Here is a 19985-nt window from a genome sequence, read left to right as displayed (position 1 = left end):
GACTCTAGAGCACAGATGTGTGTATTAGGCTACAATGATGTACTGCAGAGCAATTGCCCACAAGAATGTTTATTAACTAAATACAAAGATTAAAATATATAATTCTGGATACTCGAAGATGATTGATCGTGATCATGCTTCAGACACCTATAAATTCTCCAACGTTCAAATCACTGCGAGCCCAGTCCAAGCCAAACAGACCGAGTCTCCTAACGGCCACTTCTATATGCGAACGAGTTGTCAAAGTACGATGCACCATCAAAAATATGCCATCCGGGCTGATCACAATGTGTTTCCTGCCGAGGTAGGAACAGTGTTCTGTATCGATGAAACTGCAGCTGCCGAGGGAATGCTGGTCTTTCCTTGGAAGAGATAAAGGAAGCTCGTGTCTGAGTAGCTGAAGGCACCCGAGCTAGACAGACCATTTGAGACACAGTTACGACCAAGGTACTTCGCGCATTTGGACACATCGGCAGAGTTCGAGCTGAATAGACGAATCGAAGAGCCTGGTTGCACGACCGTCGGGGCGCTCGTGAAGTAGTTACCTTCGTACAGACCCATGCCATTCTTGTCTCCTTCGAGCAAGTGACCGGAGTTTGAGGACCAGACATTGTTCACGGCGTGGAAAAGTGTGTTCCCAGAAAGTGCAGGGGTGCGACCAGAAGTGTTATAGACGTAATTTTCTGATGAGTGTAGTGGTCAGCTATGTTTTCAGGGGGGGGGGGGGGGGGGTGAATTTGGGAGAGGCATACTGTAGAATGTAATTTGATCCCCTGATCCTACCAACTCCATACCCCAGTATGTGTGTCCATCGCACGTAGCGGAGTATGCCGTCTTGCCATTGATAAAGCTGTTAGAGATTGTAACTGCGTTGTTGGCACCGGTGCCGAAGCTGTAGTGCTGACGGCCGAGACTGGATGTCTACGTTAAGCAAAGATTAGTTGGTTTTCCCTTCACTGTCAGCGTGCCAGAGAAAACTCACAGTGACATGATCAATCCATATATTGTTAGTATCACTGAAAGTTAGCGCATCGCCACCCCAGACGTACTTGGGGTTAAGATTGGTGATGGCGATGTTCTGGATGATGATGTTCGAGACGCCAACAAAACGCAAGCCTTTGCCGTTCAGCGTCGCGCCGTTCTTACCGACAAGTGTCTTCTGTGACTTGACGTTAATGCCTTGATAACTAGCAGTATCGAGAGACACGCTGTATGTTGGGGTTGAGCCGCATCCACCGAGGGTGTTAAGTAGCGCCTGTCCTCCATTCGAGGGCGTGCATGCATAGTTATTACAAGCTTTCAATGAAGTTGTCCCCTCTGATCCGAGAAAATCGAAAGTTCCGGATATGACGATATTCTGGGGCTCGTCTGAGGTGAGGTAGGCCTTCAACTGCGCGATGGTGGTCGGATACACAACTGCTGCACTACCGCCACCCGTGACGGCAGAAGCCATGCCCATTGGTGTGCCTTTGACTATGGAAGAGATAGCCCGCTTCTCAGTGCTTTCGACTGGTGCGGCCACTATCAAAGTACTGAAGGCCGCTAGCATCACAGCCGAAATGAATCTTAAGTTCGTCATTGTGTTTGTTGAAGAGAAGGAAAAAGAGTGTGAGTAGGTTGGTGGTTTCGAAAAAGTTGTACCATCTAACGCCAACCGCCGCGACTTTGTACTTTTTCAATTTGCATTCAGTCATCAAGGGTCAACATCCCGCAGCTCCCTCAAACTAGCACACATCGGCCAGAACAAGACCACGATGGGCACGTGCACTTCGGCAAATTAACAAACATCAGCCAAATGAGGGAGGGGCACGTCCACCTCACCCCTAAAACGGGTAATTAGTTTAAACAGTTAATATACTCCAAACAAGATACCCACTCACACCCACACTTAAGCTTAATATCTTTCTAGACACCCAAAAGTTCAGATGAGCCTCTAGTTCTCCCCAGTACGTTGCTTATATGTACTATATATCAAACGTCTAAGCGTCGTTAGACTCCTCCTCCCACCTTATTACCACCGCAAATACTTTCGTACAGATCGATCGCTTTCGAGATTAAGGAGTGGCTCCACCGATGCAACCTCCACAATTTCGCGAGAAACAATTGCCAGGTAGCTGTAAACATTCAGTTCCTCCGCGACGCTTCGATAATCAAATTCCGAGAAGTTGTCCGCCCGCGTCGGTGAGGTGATAAGTTAACCCACCACTCGGTCTGAATACTTGGCATCATCTTCTGACATCGGTCAAAAATAGCATGTTATTATCGGGAAAACTATTTGCAATTTGTGCGCAACAAGCCAAAGTAAGTTATCTGTCTAATGCACCCCAGAGCGTCACAATGATTGCGGGGTGCATTCCTTCACGGTAATGAGCCCACTGTAACACAGGCAGAGATACACCCCCATATACTGCAGAATTTTGTAGCTAATACGGTAGCACCTACTGTATCCAGGTCTAGTAATTTCGGGTGCACCTCCTTCTGGACGGCGAGCCTCGCAATTTGGATTCCACCAATTGTGCGGTTTACGCGCGGTGGATCACAAACCACGATAAAAATATATCTTTTGTTCATATGTAGTTCCTTCCCGGATATACACCTACCAAAAGGACAAAAACGCCGGTCTTCCGCTTGTCCCATGCATCTAATGTGTATGGTTCGTATCTGCAAATGTTCATGCAACACCTCCAAAGTTCCTCGCCAATCTATTTCAATCATGTGGTACGTGCATAGTACTTCCACTTCCCTCTTTATTTCAGTACCGACTATTTGGACCGAACTACTGTCCCTCAGGGACCGCCTTTCGAGGGCAAGCATTCCAGTGACATTCCAACTTGTGGATCTCCGTCCACCACCATTTGAATCCATCTATCCAACATAGATGAATCTAAAAAAAGAGCAATTGCCAAATTGAATACCAATCCCGAACCCGATACGACATTCAATATTATCATATACTTCACTTATCAGGCTAACATTCTCCTTTTAATAACAAACTTAAACAAATAGCAGATTAGTATCTAAATAGAGAAATTTAAATTTGTAGTTCGGGGAATCTACTAAAGAGTCGAATAGATCCGAGACATTGATTTTGTAACTATATTATACTTTTTGTTACGATTGTAGAGCTAAAGAATAATTGAGATAATATTATTAATAGAAAAGTATTAGATGATTATTCGATAGATGACATTTGAATCGAAGAATAAGATATATTTATAATTCTTTATTCTATAAACGTAGATAAATAATCTTGAGTTATTAGACTATTAAAGTATACTAAGCGATGTGACGACAACAGGTTCACGACATGATAGTAAATGAATCAATTATCGATACTCGAGAATAACAAATTATTGTATAAAGGGTGAATCTGTAAGAGGCTTTTATAAATCCGAAGGGGACCAGGAGGGGACTAAGAGGGGACCAAAAGCAAAGCGAGATTTGACCTGCCAGGTGAAGCAAATGGATGATTAATCTAGACCTGAGGCTAGATTGTTATATCACCCCCCCTTTGAGAAACGGCTTGTTCTTAAGTCCATTCTTATCCTTTCTTTTGCTTCTTTATTTTTGAAGACCTAGGCTCCTTTTTCATCACTACTGTTTCCTCCGCCTTCCTTATTGCCTTTCGCTTTCTTGAAGGTGTAGTCGGCAATTCATTCTCCTCTTTCTCGTTATCGTCGTCCTCCTCGTTATCAGAGATATTGATTGGGGTGTTGTATACTTGTCACAGGGGGTTTACTACAATTGCACGAGTCGTTCGGTTGTGGTGCAGGATGTCGTTTATTATCTTTAAGGTGTATTGCTTATTTTCCCTTTCTTTTTCTTTGTTGAACTAGGAGCTGGTTATTCGGTGTAGTTCGTTGTCTTGCCATTCGTTACAGATGCCCTCGAGCAGTATATATATATTATACTTTCATAACAAGGAGAGTTTATAAGAGGGGCAGAGAGAGGCACAGTGAGGAACTTTTTTCAAAAGGGCTTGTACTCTCTTGATATCGGTAATGATGAGTCCTGAAAAGCGAACATCACCTTGCTGGTGATTTTCGATTTTTTCAAATCGTTTGATGACTACTGTGTTTAATACACAGTAAGCAATAAGACCATCTGGGGCAGCTTTTAGAAATCGGGTGAAGGCTGTAGTTCCGGTTATATTGTTCTTCCATCTGGCACTGCTTTAAACAAGCTGACCCAGGCATTTGCTTTTTTCGTTTATAAGGCTATTTAGTCGTTTGATAGCAAGCTCAATATCTTTCTGTAAATATTTACTATGGGTGGTTATAGCCATAAAAACCATATACTTGGTTTGTAAATCCTTCTTTGTTATATTCAGATATTTATAAAGTTCCTTCTTCAACTCATAGGCCCATAATCTAGCAGCGAAGCTATTTAAGCTGATACTAAGCTTTGCAGTTTGTGTTTTACCGAATTCAATTATTTCGGCTTGCTAGAGCTTTAGGAGGTTTGGATGTAAGTCAATGTATATAAGAATGTTAGTAAAATGAATAGAATCGCTAAAAGCGAGAGTAAGGATAGATGAGTTTGTAGATAGTGGAATAGATATTACAGCTTATAACTGCTGGTTTAGTAGATTTTGCTCTTCGTAATCTGATATTGAATATGAGCTAAAGGGCAAGGGGGATTGTGATAGTGTTGCTTGAGCTTGTTGCTTGAGGGAATGCATTGGAGAACTAAAAACATTTCACAGAGCTTGAAATATTGCTAATATTTTTATTTCTGAATTAAATTGAAGAGTTGATTTGATTTAAATAAAGTTGATTTATAGAAGTAAAATGAAAAATAAGATAAAAGCATAGAAAATTCAACAAAAAGTAAATATAAAGCAAACAAATTCTTGTGGTGATAGAAAAGACCCGTGCACCAGGTTACTCTTCTCGAGGTAAATTAGCTAGATAAAACTATTTCTTACCTATATCCATAGGGTTTCCATTTGACAGGTTATCATAGTCGTCGATATCATTTTCCCAGTTCTTTATCCACTTTAATAAGTTTTTAGAAGGATCTGCGATATATGGGTATTGTATATAGAATCTTCTAACTTTGTGAAATATATATATCACATTTCTACAGTAGTATCATACAGGATCGTCGTTATAGCCTACCCACCTTACCTTATAACAAACCTCTTTTCGAACAATCTTCGAGACTAATATATCTTGAACCTCGAATTCGGCATCTGCAGCGACTACGATTGGGGGTGGCGGGTCGACTTTTTGACCAGGCACAGGATCATCTAATACTTTTCGAAGTTTATCTAAAGAGAAGACTTTGTATACTTTTATATTGTCTGACAGATCAAAACAATAAAAGTAACCCTCCTTAAAAAGAATGGTGTAAAAATCAGCCATCTGCAGGTCAAACTTTCGACTAAATCTTTTAATAACAAAGTTTTTTGTAGTGATAAAGATTTTATCACCAACCTCGAAATTGATAACCCATCTATACTTATCAATATCTCTTCTTTTCTTATTCTGAGATTTGAAAATGATTTCTTTAGCGATTTCCCAGGCTTTGTATATCCTGAAAGCAAAGTTCTACACTTCCTCTTAAGAAAGTTTCTCTTGAACAGTAAAAGCAATAGGGAATCTATCCTAATCGAAAAAGGTGATAGGTCCGTACCCGTTTTGAAGCTTAAATGGGGATATTCCCAGGTTTCGTGCAGAAGAGTGAATTGTGCGTAATCTATAATACATAAGAGCTCAGATCAATTGTTCTGATAGTAATTGATGTAAGGATATAAGTATTAATCTAAATACTGGTTTATGATCTCTATTTGGCTATTTGTTTGAGAATAGTATGCCATAGAAAGTTTCAGTTTGACACTTAAGATTCAAGTGAATTCTTTTCAAAAGAGAGATATGAATTAGGGGCCTTTATCAGAGGTTATAGTCTTTGGAGCATTCTTTCATTGATAGATATTGTTTAGATATATTATTGCTATATCTCTAGCGTTAATAGTCTTATAGTATAATATAGAAATGGATTGTTTTAATAGTCTATCTACTACTACGAAGACATTATCATAACCAAACTTGTTAACAGAAAATGTTTTGAAATCCATAGATATATCTGCTCAGGGTCTTGAGGGTATAGGTAATGACTATAGGAATCCTGGTATCTTATCTCTGGGAGTATGGAAGTTGTGATAAGTGATGCAGTTGTCGATATATTGATCAATGAATTTCGATATGCCTTTCCAGAAATATCTTTTTCGTAAGATCAGCTTGATCTTAGTTTTTCTAGGGTGTACTGAAGAGATTTGAGTGTGAGCTTTTTCTATGAGGCTGGTACATAGATGGTCTACATTAGGGACAACAAGATGGTCTTTGTGTAAAACGAGATCATTTCTTATAGAGTATCCTTTCTTCAAGCATATTGCCAAATTATATTTTATCTATAAAGAAGAATGGTTTCGGTTGACTATCAGAATTCTGTTTATCAAATCCATATCCTCGGCATTGAGAGCTAATAATTCTATTACCTTCTCCCTTTTTATGCTAAATTTATCAACAATCCTTTTATCGAGAACTATATTTGATAGGAGAATTTGAATATATTGTTCCAAGCGTTTAAATTTTTGATTTGCAGTATTCTGTTTTTTGTGATTTAAGGCATCCGCAGTAGCATTATTAATTCCTAACTGATATACAATCTCAAATTAGAAATTCGATAGAGTTTCAGTCTATCTAGCTTGTCTTTGATTCAAGGTTCTTTTTGTTATAAAGTATTCTAATATTTTGTAATCGGTGTAGACTTTGATACAATAAAGCGAAGCAGTATACTCAATACGCCATATCTTGAATACTTTTATAATAACAAGCATCTCTTTATCAAAGATAATATAATTCATTTCTGCTAAAAGCATAGTTTTAGTGAAGAAGGCTACCAGGTGCCATTAGTTATCTTCTTAAAGCTGGAAGAAGACTCCACCGATCACTTTATTAGAGACATCAGTTTCGATTATAGTCTGCTTCTCTATATAATAGTATCTTAGAACAGGGGTATTCACTAGGTGTCTTTTCAATTCCTCAAAGCTAATATTGCAACTAGTATTTTATAAAAACTTGATGTCTTTCTTAATCAACTGGACAAGAGGTTTAGTAATCCTACCGAAGTCTTAAATAAACCGATAATAGAAATTACAGAATCCGAAAAAGAACTATACTCCTCGAATATTGGTTGGTGGCTTCCATTCCTTAATGACCTTAACCTTTTCAGGGTCGATTTCTATACTGTTAATACTAATAATGAAACCTAGGTATTTGGTCCTGATAATTCCAAATTCACACTTATTTATATCAACTTGAAGGCCAGCTTTTCGTAAGCGATTTAGGACTTAGATGATATATCGTTTATACTTCTCTTTGTTCTCTGAGTAAATGAGGATGTTGTTTAAGTAGGCGGTACAAATAATATCGAGGAGATCGAATAAGATGTTATTCATATATCTTTAATAAGTAGCCGGACCATTAATCAAACCGAAAGATAAGACCTTATACTTATATATACTATACTGTATACAAAATATAGTAAGATCTTCTGAATCAGAATGTATTCGGATTTGATAAAAGGCTTAGCGGATATCGAGTTTGGTGAAGATCTTAGCTTTAGAGATACAAGCTAATATCTCGTCAATAAGTGGTAAAGGGTATTCGTTTCTTTTAGTGATAGCATTGAGATGTCGGTAATTTATACAAAATCGTAGTCCTCCATTAGGCTTAGTCACGAATAGGACTGGCATTGTGAATAGGAAGGAACTGATTTCTATAAAATCTTTTTTTAAGTTATTCATAATATATTCTTTAACAACTAAGAGTTCTTCAATTGATATATTGTAGATTAAGCTTGTTTTTAAGATTGTATCTTTTAGTATTTTAATATAGTGATTATAAGAAGTATATTTAAACAGCTTATTAGATATAGTTTTGAAGAAGATATCAATCCAATTATAATAGATAGCGGGAATCCGAGAATGGAGTTCTTCGATTTCAGCAGATTCCATATTTCCTATACGATCTTTAAGAATATCATCGACTTCATATATACTGGTTTCAAAAACTGTATTGTTATGGTAATGAGTATATATTTTAAAGGCTTTGGTAATGATAGTAGTAATATTCATTGAGTTATATAGAGGAGATTCAAAAGGATTGGAATTGGTAAGAATATGGTTGAGAATAGCAGTCTTGGTGTTTGTGGAGGGGATCAAAGTGTTAGTTTTTGGTGCCCTCGGAGGGAACCGAAATTTCTTCATTCTTATATTGTTCAATCAATCTTTCCATCTTTTAAGGTTATCTCTAATATCCTAATTATATCGATTAATAAACTTAGCTTAAAATATAAAAAAAAGGTTAATAGAATTGATATCAACGAATTGATCTCTTCAATCGGTGTCCACTTGATGCTCTTTATAGCTATAGGTTTCAAGGGTTTTTAGAGAATTGCGGGGGATATTGATTTCATTAGAGAAACTAGGTATAGCTAGCAGGTTAGTAGGTTATATAAAAGTATGGTTGTAGAATCGAGAGATAATATTATAAAATCAAAGCTATCCATTACCTAAGATTATATTTCTTTTCATATTAATCAGTAAGAATGGTGCTTGGAGAAAGGTTCTATTATTTAGTTATAGAGTTAGATGTATAGCTTGAGTAATAAAGGCCCCTGGCTGTTTGTTATAACCTTGAACATCAATATAGCAGTCCAAGGTAAGTATAGGGGTACTTGTATATTTGGAAATTTGTTATACAAACCGAATGTTGATAAGAAGGTAAGCACTAGCATTGGTATCCATTAGAGTGTAGTAGTAGATTTGGAAGCTATAAATTTGTAGATAGCAGGTAATAATAAAGCTGTTACCTCCTATAAGACTTCTAAGATCAATATTCTTTATATATTGAAATCCTTAAATAGAGACTTTTCCAAAAACTAATCTTTTCCTGATTCGTATGAATCAGAATCAAAGATTTATTCTGAATCTGATTAGTTATTCTGGATAAGAAGGCTTTCTTTTATTTTGTTAATCTTATTAATCTTCATTAGGTACTTGTGATCTTTATTCTAATTAGAAGCGCTGTATATAAAGTATTTTCCTTGGGCTTCAGGGGGGTGAGATTTCTGATTGGATAAAACTTTGGGAATTGTAGAATTCTTCTAATAGGTTTGATAAGAGTGGTTTTCTTTCGATTTAGTGTTCTATTAGATTGTAAAAAATTTAAAAATAATTTCTTTGAATATCAAAATATTTATTTTAATATTATCAAGCTCTTTAGGTAGCTAGCTCGTATTCTTGTATTTATATTAATTAAATAAAAAATATATCTTTGAAATTCAGAATAACTATCTATAATAGTAACAATTGCATTTTTTAATAATAGGGATATCTTCGCAGCTAGTTCTCTATGAAGATTCTTTTTAGGCTAATCTAATTCTGTAGCCAGTTTTAGGAACTGAATATAGAATTGATGAAATATAGAGGGTTCCATTCTCAAGTTTCTAAATTCCTCAATTACTAATTCCAAGCGGTTGAATACTAGATATATGCCTTCAAGATAATTTAAAGTATTTTCGAAGATTCGGAAATCTTTGCATAGCATTTTGGGCTTTAGATATCTTTGTGCCTTGCTAATAGTTTATTTAAAGATTACTCTTATTTACAAGTCTTCGTTTAAATAATAATTAATATTATTTAAGAATTTATTTTCAACAAGTAATCTCTATGCTTTGAATATAGGATTAACCCTATTATTCAAAAGTTCCAGGTCTTTTACCCTAGTATTCAATCTTGTTTTGGGAGTAAGGAAGGCTACAAAGCTATTATGTATCTCAACTGAAGGAAAAATTCCTATAGGATTTTCGAAGGCATTTCTGTACTGTAAATAGGAATCTAATGAGTTTGATACTGTAGCCCGTTTAATTGCTCTTAAACAATGGCGGCTTCTACTGCGTGTTTCTTATTCTAATAGTTATTCCGAAAGTAGCTCTTAAAGCCTAGCCATTACTATTATATTAGCACTAAAGAGATTTAAGAGGTTCTGTCTTAATAGGTTTGGAAAAGAAGGATTGGGGTGATTGGATTCTATCCCTTTATTATCCTTATATAATACATTTCCTGTATTAATTTTCTATTCTTGATAGAGTTGTTGATTTGAATCTTGATTTTCCTCAAGTTATTGATATATTGGTATATGGCAAGAAGATATTATGAGTTTGATAACGATAGGATAATAGGATCTTTTGCTTTTTCGTTTAGTGATTTTAAAAGTATAACTTGAATATGATATCTATTTTCGTTTAGGGATTTAAAAAATATAACGTAAACGGATATTTTATTCTTTATAGATAGTTTAGTACTTAAAGAGTATAACTATAGATAGATATTTTGATCTTTTCAGAAAGATATTCTGTCCTTCACAGAGATACTAAGAGTTTATTATAATATAACAATAACAGGTTTATGATATAATAATAAATGAATCAATTATCGATATTCGAGAATAACAAACTATTATACAAAAGTAAATCTATAAGAGGCCTTTTATAGGTCCAAAGGGGACCAGGAGGGGACCAAGAGGGGACCAAAAGCAAAGCGAGATTTGACCTGCCAGGTGGGGCAAATGGATGACTAATCTAGGCCTGAGGCCAGATCGTCACAAGCGAGAGGACTCGTCTTAAAGTACTTATATTAGAATTACTCTTCTTTTTAAAGATAGCTAGTTTATTAAATAGAATAGAATATTGATATTTAGAATCTATTATTATAGATACTATATCATTTATATTCTTCTTAAACTAATGTTTATTGAGCGAATATATATATAATTAATTAATTTATAATAATAGCCGCCTGTCACGGGATCACCTCTGGGAGTATTCAGAAGCTTTACCGCTGAGCTAAACGCCCAAAAGACTAGGAGGTAGAAACTGGAAGTTCTACCTTACTCTCACATATATAGCAGGACAGGACAGGACAGGACAGAAAGGGCTTAGTGTCACCCCGTGACACCGCCGGAGAAAAAAAGAAATTTCAGACTATATATTTATAAAACTTCTTTTTCTTGTTAAGTATTATAATAATTTTAAAATCCTTCGACTTCGTAGACTTTAACTCTTTTTCCCCAACGATTAATATAATTAAGTATTTATACTTATATACAGCTATAAAAGATTTGACTCTAAAAATTAACCTAAGGAATTTGAACTAGCTCATAATGTTACTGTCTGTTATATATTACAGTCTCACTAGCTATAGCATTTGAATTTTAAAGTCAAGTTGGGTGAGCCTGTTAGATTTTGGTTTATATCCGTAAGAGTACTTTTGAACATGTAGTCACTGACATGAGGACATGGATAAGTAGTCTTGCTTAAGCTACTCCCATACGGGTTTAGAAAACTAGGGGACTCCATACTTGTTTTGGTTCCGCCCGGATGTGGTCACAAAAAACTTATTAGCTTGCTACAGTCCCATACTTCTCGGTATATATCAATAGGGCATGTTCTTAAGAAATTCTGCTGCAAGTCTCAGGAGTATTTTTGATCCAGGGTAAATTTCTTTACAAGCCTCAGTAGTTGTTCCGCCTGCTATCACAAAGATCTGTCTAACCTTACTTGCCACCCCTAAAACCTCTTGTTTTTGGGACGGTATGAGGGTCTGCGTATGGTAATATCTATGGCGAAGATTAGCTTCGATTTCCTATACGCTAACAGTATGATGATGTTTACAGATCACCTGTTTGCTAATATTTGACCATTAAGAAATAATGCATGTGATTTTTCGTTTGTTTTGTTGCACATCTTAATCTTACTGCCTTTGGCAGTAAGTGGCTGGTAGGAAGAAAGTACTAAAAAGTAATTTTGACTGGAGGTGTTTCGCTGGCTAGACTACTTATATTATGTAAGTAGAAAGAAACCAGCTTTGCTTTTATTGCGTGTCTGTAACTTGGGTAGCTTTCTCCGTGCCTTTTGAAGGTACTTTCAAAGATGAGTTCTTTTGTAGATATGCAACAAAACTTCTAGATGGCGGATTGTCATGAGTTTGATATTCACCATTGCTTTTTAGGTATATACTACCACTGGATATCCGATACTATAGACTACAAACCACCCCAAATAGAACATATATTGTATGTTATGCGTTTTCCTAATCCATGCTCAACGAAGTCTCTAGATTGTTAGAGTTCACCTGTTGTTAGACTACTGTCTAGAGGCGCACGTCACCATCTAAAACATCATCAAACATCAGCTAATATTCACCCAGACCATTTGAGCTCACACAGCAGATGTAATTCCTACTTAGATTCAGGAGTCACTACTTCGAGTGCTTCCATGGAGAAATCAAACCAAATATCACTCCCAACTAATAGCTTGTTTCCTTCGCACTCTGTATCTCAAAGTAGCAGAGGCCAAAAAGTACCTTTTGAGACGATATCATAGCTGAGATGTACATATAGACCGAAAAGTAACGTATATACGAGGAAACCATGGTCCCGATCCGTAGTCTAGATTCCAACTTTTCAGACGTGCAACAAAACTTCTTCAAAAAAGGCTGGAAAAAAATGTCTTGCACATGGATCTAGAGCAAAAATCATCTTTGGAAGTAGGTTCAAAGATGAAATCTTTTGGAGATGTACAAAAAACCTCTTCGAAGGATTGTGGTCGAACATTCACTGTTATTTCAAAGGTGCTTTCCGCGGAAGTTCGACAGTATACTCTATTACCAGCGAGGCTCCTAAATCTGCCGAGTCTATTTACTACCCTATTTGGCTGTCTTCGAATGCTATTTCCCCGAAGTCTTCCCCTTGAAACTGTTTTAGCCAGTAACAAGATGACTTACAGGCTGCAAGTGATAACCCGTTAAAAGGCGTCCTCCTTCCCGCAGCGCTCTGTTGAGGTCTCGTTGCACATCTGAACTGCAAGTGGCGCGCCATGTAGAACGTACTAGGACCGTAGGCTGGATTGATACTATTTACAATTCGTTTGAGTATCGGCATGCCATCCAGCTGCGGGGGTATCAAAAAGTACCTACTTTTTGACTTGAGCATCTTTGGGGCGTGGGTTGAGTGGCTGTCTGTTGCACATCTCAACTCGCAAAGTTGTGTGGCGATCGATAGGTACCTAAGCAGGTAGGTAGAAAGAATCCTCGAAAGCCCCTTCAAAGATGAAATCTTTTGCAGATATGCAACAAAACTTTCCCCAAGTTTCAAGTGAGTATACAGAGGTACGCTTTACAATCAATCGTCGCTCGCAACGAATCGTATATCATTCCTAGGCTGTCTAGAGACTTTCAGCGAGACTGTTGATCTGTTCAGATACAGTAACCAGGCATCAAACTCTCTGTAGGTATGAAACGACCATTCCTACCAAGCCCTATCGTCACCTTTTGAAACTGCAGATTTCAAGAATACGACCCCAAAGCAAGAATTCTTGCTGCACGTCCAGGGACAAAAATCGAGCTGCGGACCTGGAACGCCAGGTAGGAAGATACTTGATACTGTCCCCCCTCTACCTAGTTATGCCCCCGTATTCGCTAGAATACTCTTTACGCACCCGCATTACCGGTTGAAATTATGCTTCTTGTCCATCTCTTTTCGACAGGTTGTATATAGGTACCTAGGTAATCTCTATTCAAAAGTACTCGCAATTCTTTCGATGTTCAAAAGTGATTTTGTGAGTATCGGATTCACTATATAACAACAAAGTCCTGTCCCCATCTTTCCACACAAGATGTACTCGATACACGACTTGACCACTGGGTATTAGTTACTAGTTAAGTTACTACTGCCAGTCTCAATTACCGTCTATAAGCTAAACGATTCTCTGGAAGTAGCTCGAGTCTGACAACACATCCAGGACCATTAGATGATGTCGATTGTCTTGTCTAATCACTCCAGCCTTGATATACAATCTATACAATCTATACAATCTATACAATCTATACAATCTATACAATCTATACAATCTATACAACCTATTAATACAAAAATCTACATGTCCAATATCCATATACCTACAATCTCCAAATCCCAATCCATCCCTTTATCCTAATCTCTCTCTCTTCTCCCTCTCTACCTCCGTACCTCCACCCCTCCCTCCCCCTCCCCCTCCCCCTCCCATTCCCCCTTCCAATCACCAATCCACATCCAACGGCCCCACCCAACTCTCCCCCACCGCTCTATAAATCCTCACTTCCCCCTTAACCAACTCCGCCATATTATATTCCCCCCTCATAACCTTCTTCACCCCACCCACATTTTGTTCTACGACTTCTAGGACTCCGTTTGGTTTGACTATTAATTTCTACGTTAATAGGGGGTTGTTCATGGGAAATTACGCATAAATACAAGGACGAAGAAAGTGTAAAAAAGAGCGAATAAAGAGAAAACCCAAAACTAAAAGGGAGGAGAGACAGCGCAAGGGAAGAAAAAAAAAGTAAAGAAAAAGAAACTCACCCCCAACAACAACACTAGTATGATCCGGCGCCCCCGCCCACTTCTGACCTCCTCTATTATCCATAAAATGCGCTTCCAAGAACTGCACCACATCACCTCTCCTAACCCCCGCTTCTTTAACCCCCCCTCCAACCTCCACCCTGCCATTTTTAAATTCGAAAATCTTATACCCATGAATATATCCCTGACTACTCATACACCCCTCCTCGCCCCTCTCTTTACAATCCCGCGCAACAGCTTTCAGTCCCTCATTAGCCAAAGTCCAACACTCACCATTCCCTACCTGTGTGCCCATCTGCGCTTCACACCATCGCGCCACGCTCTCTCCATACCTATCTCCATGAAGTTCTAGCTCCCTTTGCCCTAGCTTTCCTGGTGGTGCAATATGTCTTTGCTCCGCTCTCACTGTTCTTCCCGGATCACTAGCATCCCATACCAATTTAATTTTAGTGGTAGAAAGGCTAGTATTATCACGTAAAACACCGATAAAAGTGTGTGTTTTACGAGGTCCATTGGAAGTCCAACTGCTACACGAGGCGTGAGAGCGAGTGCCTGGGAGAGAAGTGATGGAAGGAGGTGGGAAGGCAGGGGGGGATTGGGCGAACCAGAGGGTTTGAAGCGAGAGAGGGAGGTCGGTGGGGGTATATTGTGATTGTGATGGTGAGGGAGATGGGACGGGGTGGGGACGAGAGGTCTGAATAGGGAGTTAGCTTTTCGTTTATGGGATGGCAAGGGTGATCATGATGAGACTTTGAAACATGTTTTGAAGGGAGGGAAAGATTTAGGGGGATTATTTCTGTAGAATATATACATGCTATCACGGCCTGAAAAAAGGATATTCAAGTAACGGAGACAACATCATGCTTTGAAATATCGGACCACTGTATGAAGATATTCCAAAATAGTAAGAAGAAACTTCAAAGTCCAAAAAGACCATAGAAACCCCGATTGTTCTCGAGACCAAGGGTAAAAGTATTGATTGTAAAACTATGAATATTGACCACTTACCATAGGCTTAGGCTTAGTCGCCATTGGTATAGGCGGCGGTGCCCCATTCCCAGGAGCACCTAATTCCGATCTCTTCTTAGGGGGAGGCGGAGGAGCCGGTTTCTTTTTCCCTAAACCCGATTGTCCATTTAATCCATTTCCAACCGGGCTAGATGAATTCTCCATATTCCCGTCGTTTCCATTAGTCGAAGCATCTCTTCCTTGTGATAATCCTCCATATGATCCAACCTTATCTGCGATTCCGTATTTTGTGTTTAATTTGTTCGCAGATGCCCATCCGGATTTTACTTGTTCGCCATGTCTTTCTCTGAAATTGTTTGCGGTGCTTGCGGCAGTTCGGGCGTCGGATAGAGAGATAGATGAGGGATCTTTATGAAATGCGGATGCGGTTTTCAGAGCCGCTTGTTTTTGGGCAAAGGTTGTTCCTTCGGATGGGGGTGGGGGTTTGGGGGATGACGAAGATAATGATGGCAAGGATGTAAGCCGGGAGAATCGAGATTGAAGTTCATTCACCTGTGGTGAAGATGATCTGGAGGGTATTTGAGGCGAGGATGTTCGTGCAGGCAATTGTGGTGAAGATGTCCTTGAAGGCGGAGGTGGAGGTGATGAATTATTTGTAGATGTTCTGGATGGAGGGGGTGGTGGTAGTGCTGGTTTTGCCTTTGTAGACCCAATTCCAAATCCAGGCACTGATACTCCTGCTGCTCCCAACCTACTCAATGCCCCTTGATTCAATATACCTTTATGTGGATCCGCTTCAGATGTAGCCGCGCCATATGTAGGAGGAGGTGAAGGAGCCGATGATCCCGGATTAGAATTTTGTCGCGGTGGCAATCTTGGTGGTAAGCCAGGAGGCTTAGGTTTGCCAGCTGTAGGAGGCATAGGCGGTGTTCGTCCATCCGCGCCATCTTTTCTTCCAGGAGGAGGTGGTAAATGTGATACAGATAATCCTGTAGTATTCGCACGGTATGGCATTGGCGGGGGTTTAGGTTTCGCAGCTTCTTCTTCTTGTCTTCTTCTTTCTTCCTCCTCTGCCTCTTCTTTTGCTCTTATTTCACTTTGTGGTATTGGAGCACCCAATCCTCCTGTGTCCGATCTTGCTGAACTCGATAGACTGGTCGGAGGTGGTAAAGCGGCTGCTCCATGATATTTAACACTTTTTGGCGGCGGGCCAAATGATGCAGGATCTCTCAATGAAGATAGAGGCGTGGAGTTATGTTCTAAAGCTTCTTCTCTTGGATCTTTACCTTTTCCCATCCTATTGAATAGAATGTTAGCTCAATACCTAGGTAAATACAATATCTGAAATCAAAAGCTCCTTCATCTTGTTCGGAAAAGGAGATAAAACATACCATCCAGCTACTTGATTAAGTCCCTTGAAATCACCCTTCCAACTTTCCTTGGATTTCCCATCTTTACCTTTTGGATGCCATCCACCTTTCAAAGTATCCTTAAATCCCGACATGTTGATGTATAGAAGAATATACGATGATAATCTAGGGGTGATTTTGCGGGGAGTTATTTAGTCCCCATGCTCGCTTTAACTACCATGCAATAGCTTGGTTTTGCTAGTTCCAAATTGTCATAGTCATTATGCATGCGTAACACCCGTTCCGTCCGATACATGTTGAGACAGACGAAAGAAAATTCTCCGAACATCAAATTTTGATACATACTCCTACATTGAAGCTATTCGGGTAACAATTAGATGAAAGTTGAACACTCAGATCTCTACCGATATATAGTAATAAGTATACAAGTAGAACATGACTGTATTAGACTTATTACTAGGTATATCACAGTTCTAACGGTCGCTTATATATCCATTCCCCAAAATGCCGAATACCACATGGCGCAGGAGATTGTGGCGGCGGCACAACATTCTCCTTCCCTCACATATCATTCACCAAAACATGAGGATATATCATCAATTCAAACACCCAGTGTCATCAAATAACTAGCACAAGTTCGGCCTAGTGGCCTAATGGTTAAGGCGCCAGATTTCGGTACAAGAATCTCTGGAGATTGGGAGTTCGAATCTTCCCTGGGTCGATATATTTTTTGGTCATTTTTACTTTTTCTTTTGGGCCTTTTTTATTTGCTTGTTTGTATGACATGAGGTGCTGGAAGACAAGTTCCGATTGAAACTTCAGATTGGGTTGCTCTTTCTCTTTGTAGACTTGTCAGATGACCGGTTTTGGTACCTACCTAGGCAGTTGAAGTCAACCATCTTAGGAATTCCTGAAGACAGTGAGTGTCGATTGAGGACTTAGTGAGGCATCACAAGAATCAAGCAACAAGTGACTTTTAAAATAAAGTCGAGATACAACTCTTGCGATCGTTATTCCTAGAGAGCCAGAAATGCAGTCATATAAATACTTTTTCTCTCAGTAAGTTTCCAGTCATCAATAAACTGTTTATGTCTTCAATCACCAGAAAGTGATTTCCTGCCAGAGCTTTTTCCAACGCAACAAGAGTAATATACCCAACCAGATACATCTTTCTCCCATCAGGATTAATGTTAATCTCCGCTTACTCAGAATATTGAATCGTTCAATTTCGAACACAGCCATCAAGATACTAGAACATGGCGACTACGTTAGTATCTCATCGAGCGCCAAGTTTTGCTGCGATTGCCTCATTCTGAAAGACAGCCGTCCATCAGTCTCAGAGAACACTTCCCATGCCCACAGTCATACCACCAAGCCCTCTACATCCATTATCAAGCTCATCGATTCAAGTAACGCGTTCTCCGGAGAACATCTCACTCAAAAACGACAACCTGTAATCTGAGCAATCCCTTCATCCTCGCAAATACAAAATAGACATCCCACTATTCAAGATTCCGTTCAATTCCATATTAATAACATCTTGCTCATTTTACTTCAAGCCCCATCAAAACCAAATAATCCTCTCTCCATCCTCCGAATCTCGACACAAGAAACACCCAATCAGCAGATTAGATCAAATCAAATCAACTCACAACCACGGCGCCAAATCCAGAAACCCAAAAGCAACTCCAAAGTGCCAATACCAACCAAACTAAATGTAATTGAAGAACCCATAAACAAGTTCAGCATCCCTACATCAATCTTGACTATGAGAATTATCATACTACTACTGAATTATGAGAGGGGTATATGAGGAGTAGATGGGAGTAGGTGGGGGCGAACGGTATGATGTATCAGAACAGTGGGCTATTCAATTGTAGAGGAGAATAGGAGAGAATCGGAGGGTAATGGAAGGAATGGGATGATCTAATCTACGTGGTTATGTAGGTGTTGTTCTCTCTCGACAGCTCTAGAGATACATAGCGAGAGGTGCAGAACTGGAGATTAAAAAGAAAATGCTGAGAATGATTGCATGTGGATAAATTGAAAGAAAAATTGTCATAGTGTAAAGATTGAAGATATTGAAAGGTCGAGTACCGGAGGAATAGAATATCACAATAATGGAGCACAAATATAGCTCTTCCCATTCATTCATTCATTTAGTTGCATTGTATTTTAATATCGTAGATAGCATTCAGATCTCGAAAATCGAGTCGGACGATGCGAGTCCATATGGTGAATTACACCAGAGAGTAAAACTCCTATCCCATAACCAACATCCTCAACAACTGTTTGTTCCCTTAAACCTTCATTTCAGTGAGACCGTGCTTCCAGACAGTGATGAATGGAGTAACACCGTCCTCACGGTAGTTCATGAGAACGACCCTATAAAATATGTAAGTGTGTGTCTTGATGAACTGGAGTAATAAAAAGAGAGAGTGAAGCTTACATTCCATCGGGGTCCATAGATTCACCAACATAGAAGTCATAATCCTTGAAACCTCCAACAATCTTCTTTGCGTATGCAGCGGCACCCTTCTCGAATTTGGTAACCTCCTCTTCAGAAGCACCACTCTTGGTCAAATGCGCCTTAACAGCCTTCATGTAACCTTTTCAAAAGCATTAGTCCAAGTCCTTCTATACTTTTGTATGAATGAAGGAGAAAAGCATACCTTTGAGATGGGAAAGGTAGGATTTCTTGTCGAAAGAGGTAGAGTTGAGACGGAAAGAGTTAACGATATCGTTGACCTTTTGCTCTCCATCTTCAGTACCCTCCTCAACTTCTTCAGCAGAGGCGTTGGCACCAGTATCTATAATTCGAATTTGTTAGATTATTATCCTCGTATGGTTTTGCCGGTCTTCGTAGACTCGATCGATTCGGGCGGGGTAATTTTTGAACGTACCGACGTTGACAGCGCCAATAGTGATCATGCTGCAGTTGACCTCATAGACAACACCATCAACCTCCTTCAAGTCGTAAGAGTCGGAGATGATCTCATCACCAGTGATAACATCCTATGAAAATTCCAAAGTTAGTTTTCATTCACTCATGATTCTCCTTTTAATTCCTTTCTCGTAAATCCCCACCCCTCGGAAAATCATAGATCTTGAGTCTTCAGAATCATCTGCCAGAGCAGTAAAAGTATAAAAATAGATTATAACTCACTTTATAGATAATCAT

At 39.0% G+C, this 19985-nt stretch overlaps 3 protein-coding genes across 3 annotated transcripts; all 3 read right to left on the bottom strand.

The window, feature by feature from the left end:
* Positions 1-25: 25 nt before the first annotated feature.
* EAF02_011404 (uncharacterized protein) lies at positions 26-1579 on the bottom strand (the record flags this gene model as incomplete). Its single annotated transcript, XM_038907451.1, has 3 exons — positions 26-683; positions 753-921; positions 983-1579. 3 exons carry the CDS (start codon positions 1577-1579, stop codon positions 283-285), a joined length of 1167 nt encoding a protein of 388 aa, XP_038752673.1. The 3' UTR covers positions 26-282.
* Positions 1580-14142: 12563 nt separating this feature from the next.
* EAF02_011403 (uncharacterized protein) lies at positions 14143-16938 on the bottom strand (the record flags this gene model as incomplete). Its single annotated transcript, XM_038907450.1, has 4 exons — positions 14143-14303; positions 14466-15159; positions 15474-16731; positions 16826-16938. The coding sequence occupies 4 exons, from the start codon at positions 16936-16938 to the stop codon at positions 14143-14145; spliced, it is 2226 nt and encodes a 741-aa protein (XP_038752672.1).
* Positions 16939-18878: 1940 nt separating this feature from the next.
* On the bottom strand, positions 18879-19985 carry EAF02_011402 (uncharacterized protein; the record flags this gene model as incomplete). The annotated part of the gene is made up of 5 exons (XM_038907449.1): positions 18879-19189; positions 19254-19413; positions 19477-19614; positions 19708-19819; positions 19971-19985. 5 exons carry the CDS (start codon positions 19983-19985, stop codon positions 19105-19107), a joined length of 510 nt encoding a protein of 169 aa, XP_038752671.1. The 3' UTR covers positions 18879-19104.

Source organism: Botrytis sinoallii, assembly GCF_014898435.1.
Source record: "Botrytis sinoallii strain Bc 23 chromosome Unknown BSIN_032, whole genome shotgun sequence".
NCBI classification, from domain to species: domain Eukaryota; kingdom Fungi; phylum Ascomycota; class Leotiomycetes; order Helotiales; family Sclerotiniaceae; genus Botrytis; species Botrytis sinoallii.
Note: the sequence above shows the minus strand (reverse complement) of the source record. Positions and strands in the feature narration are given on the sequence as shown.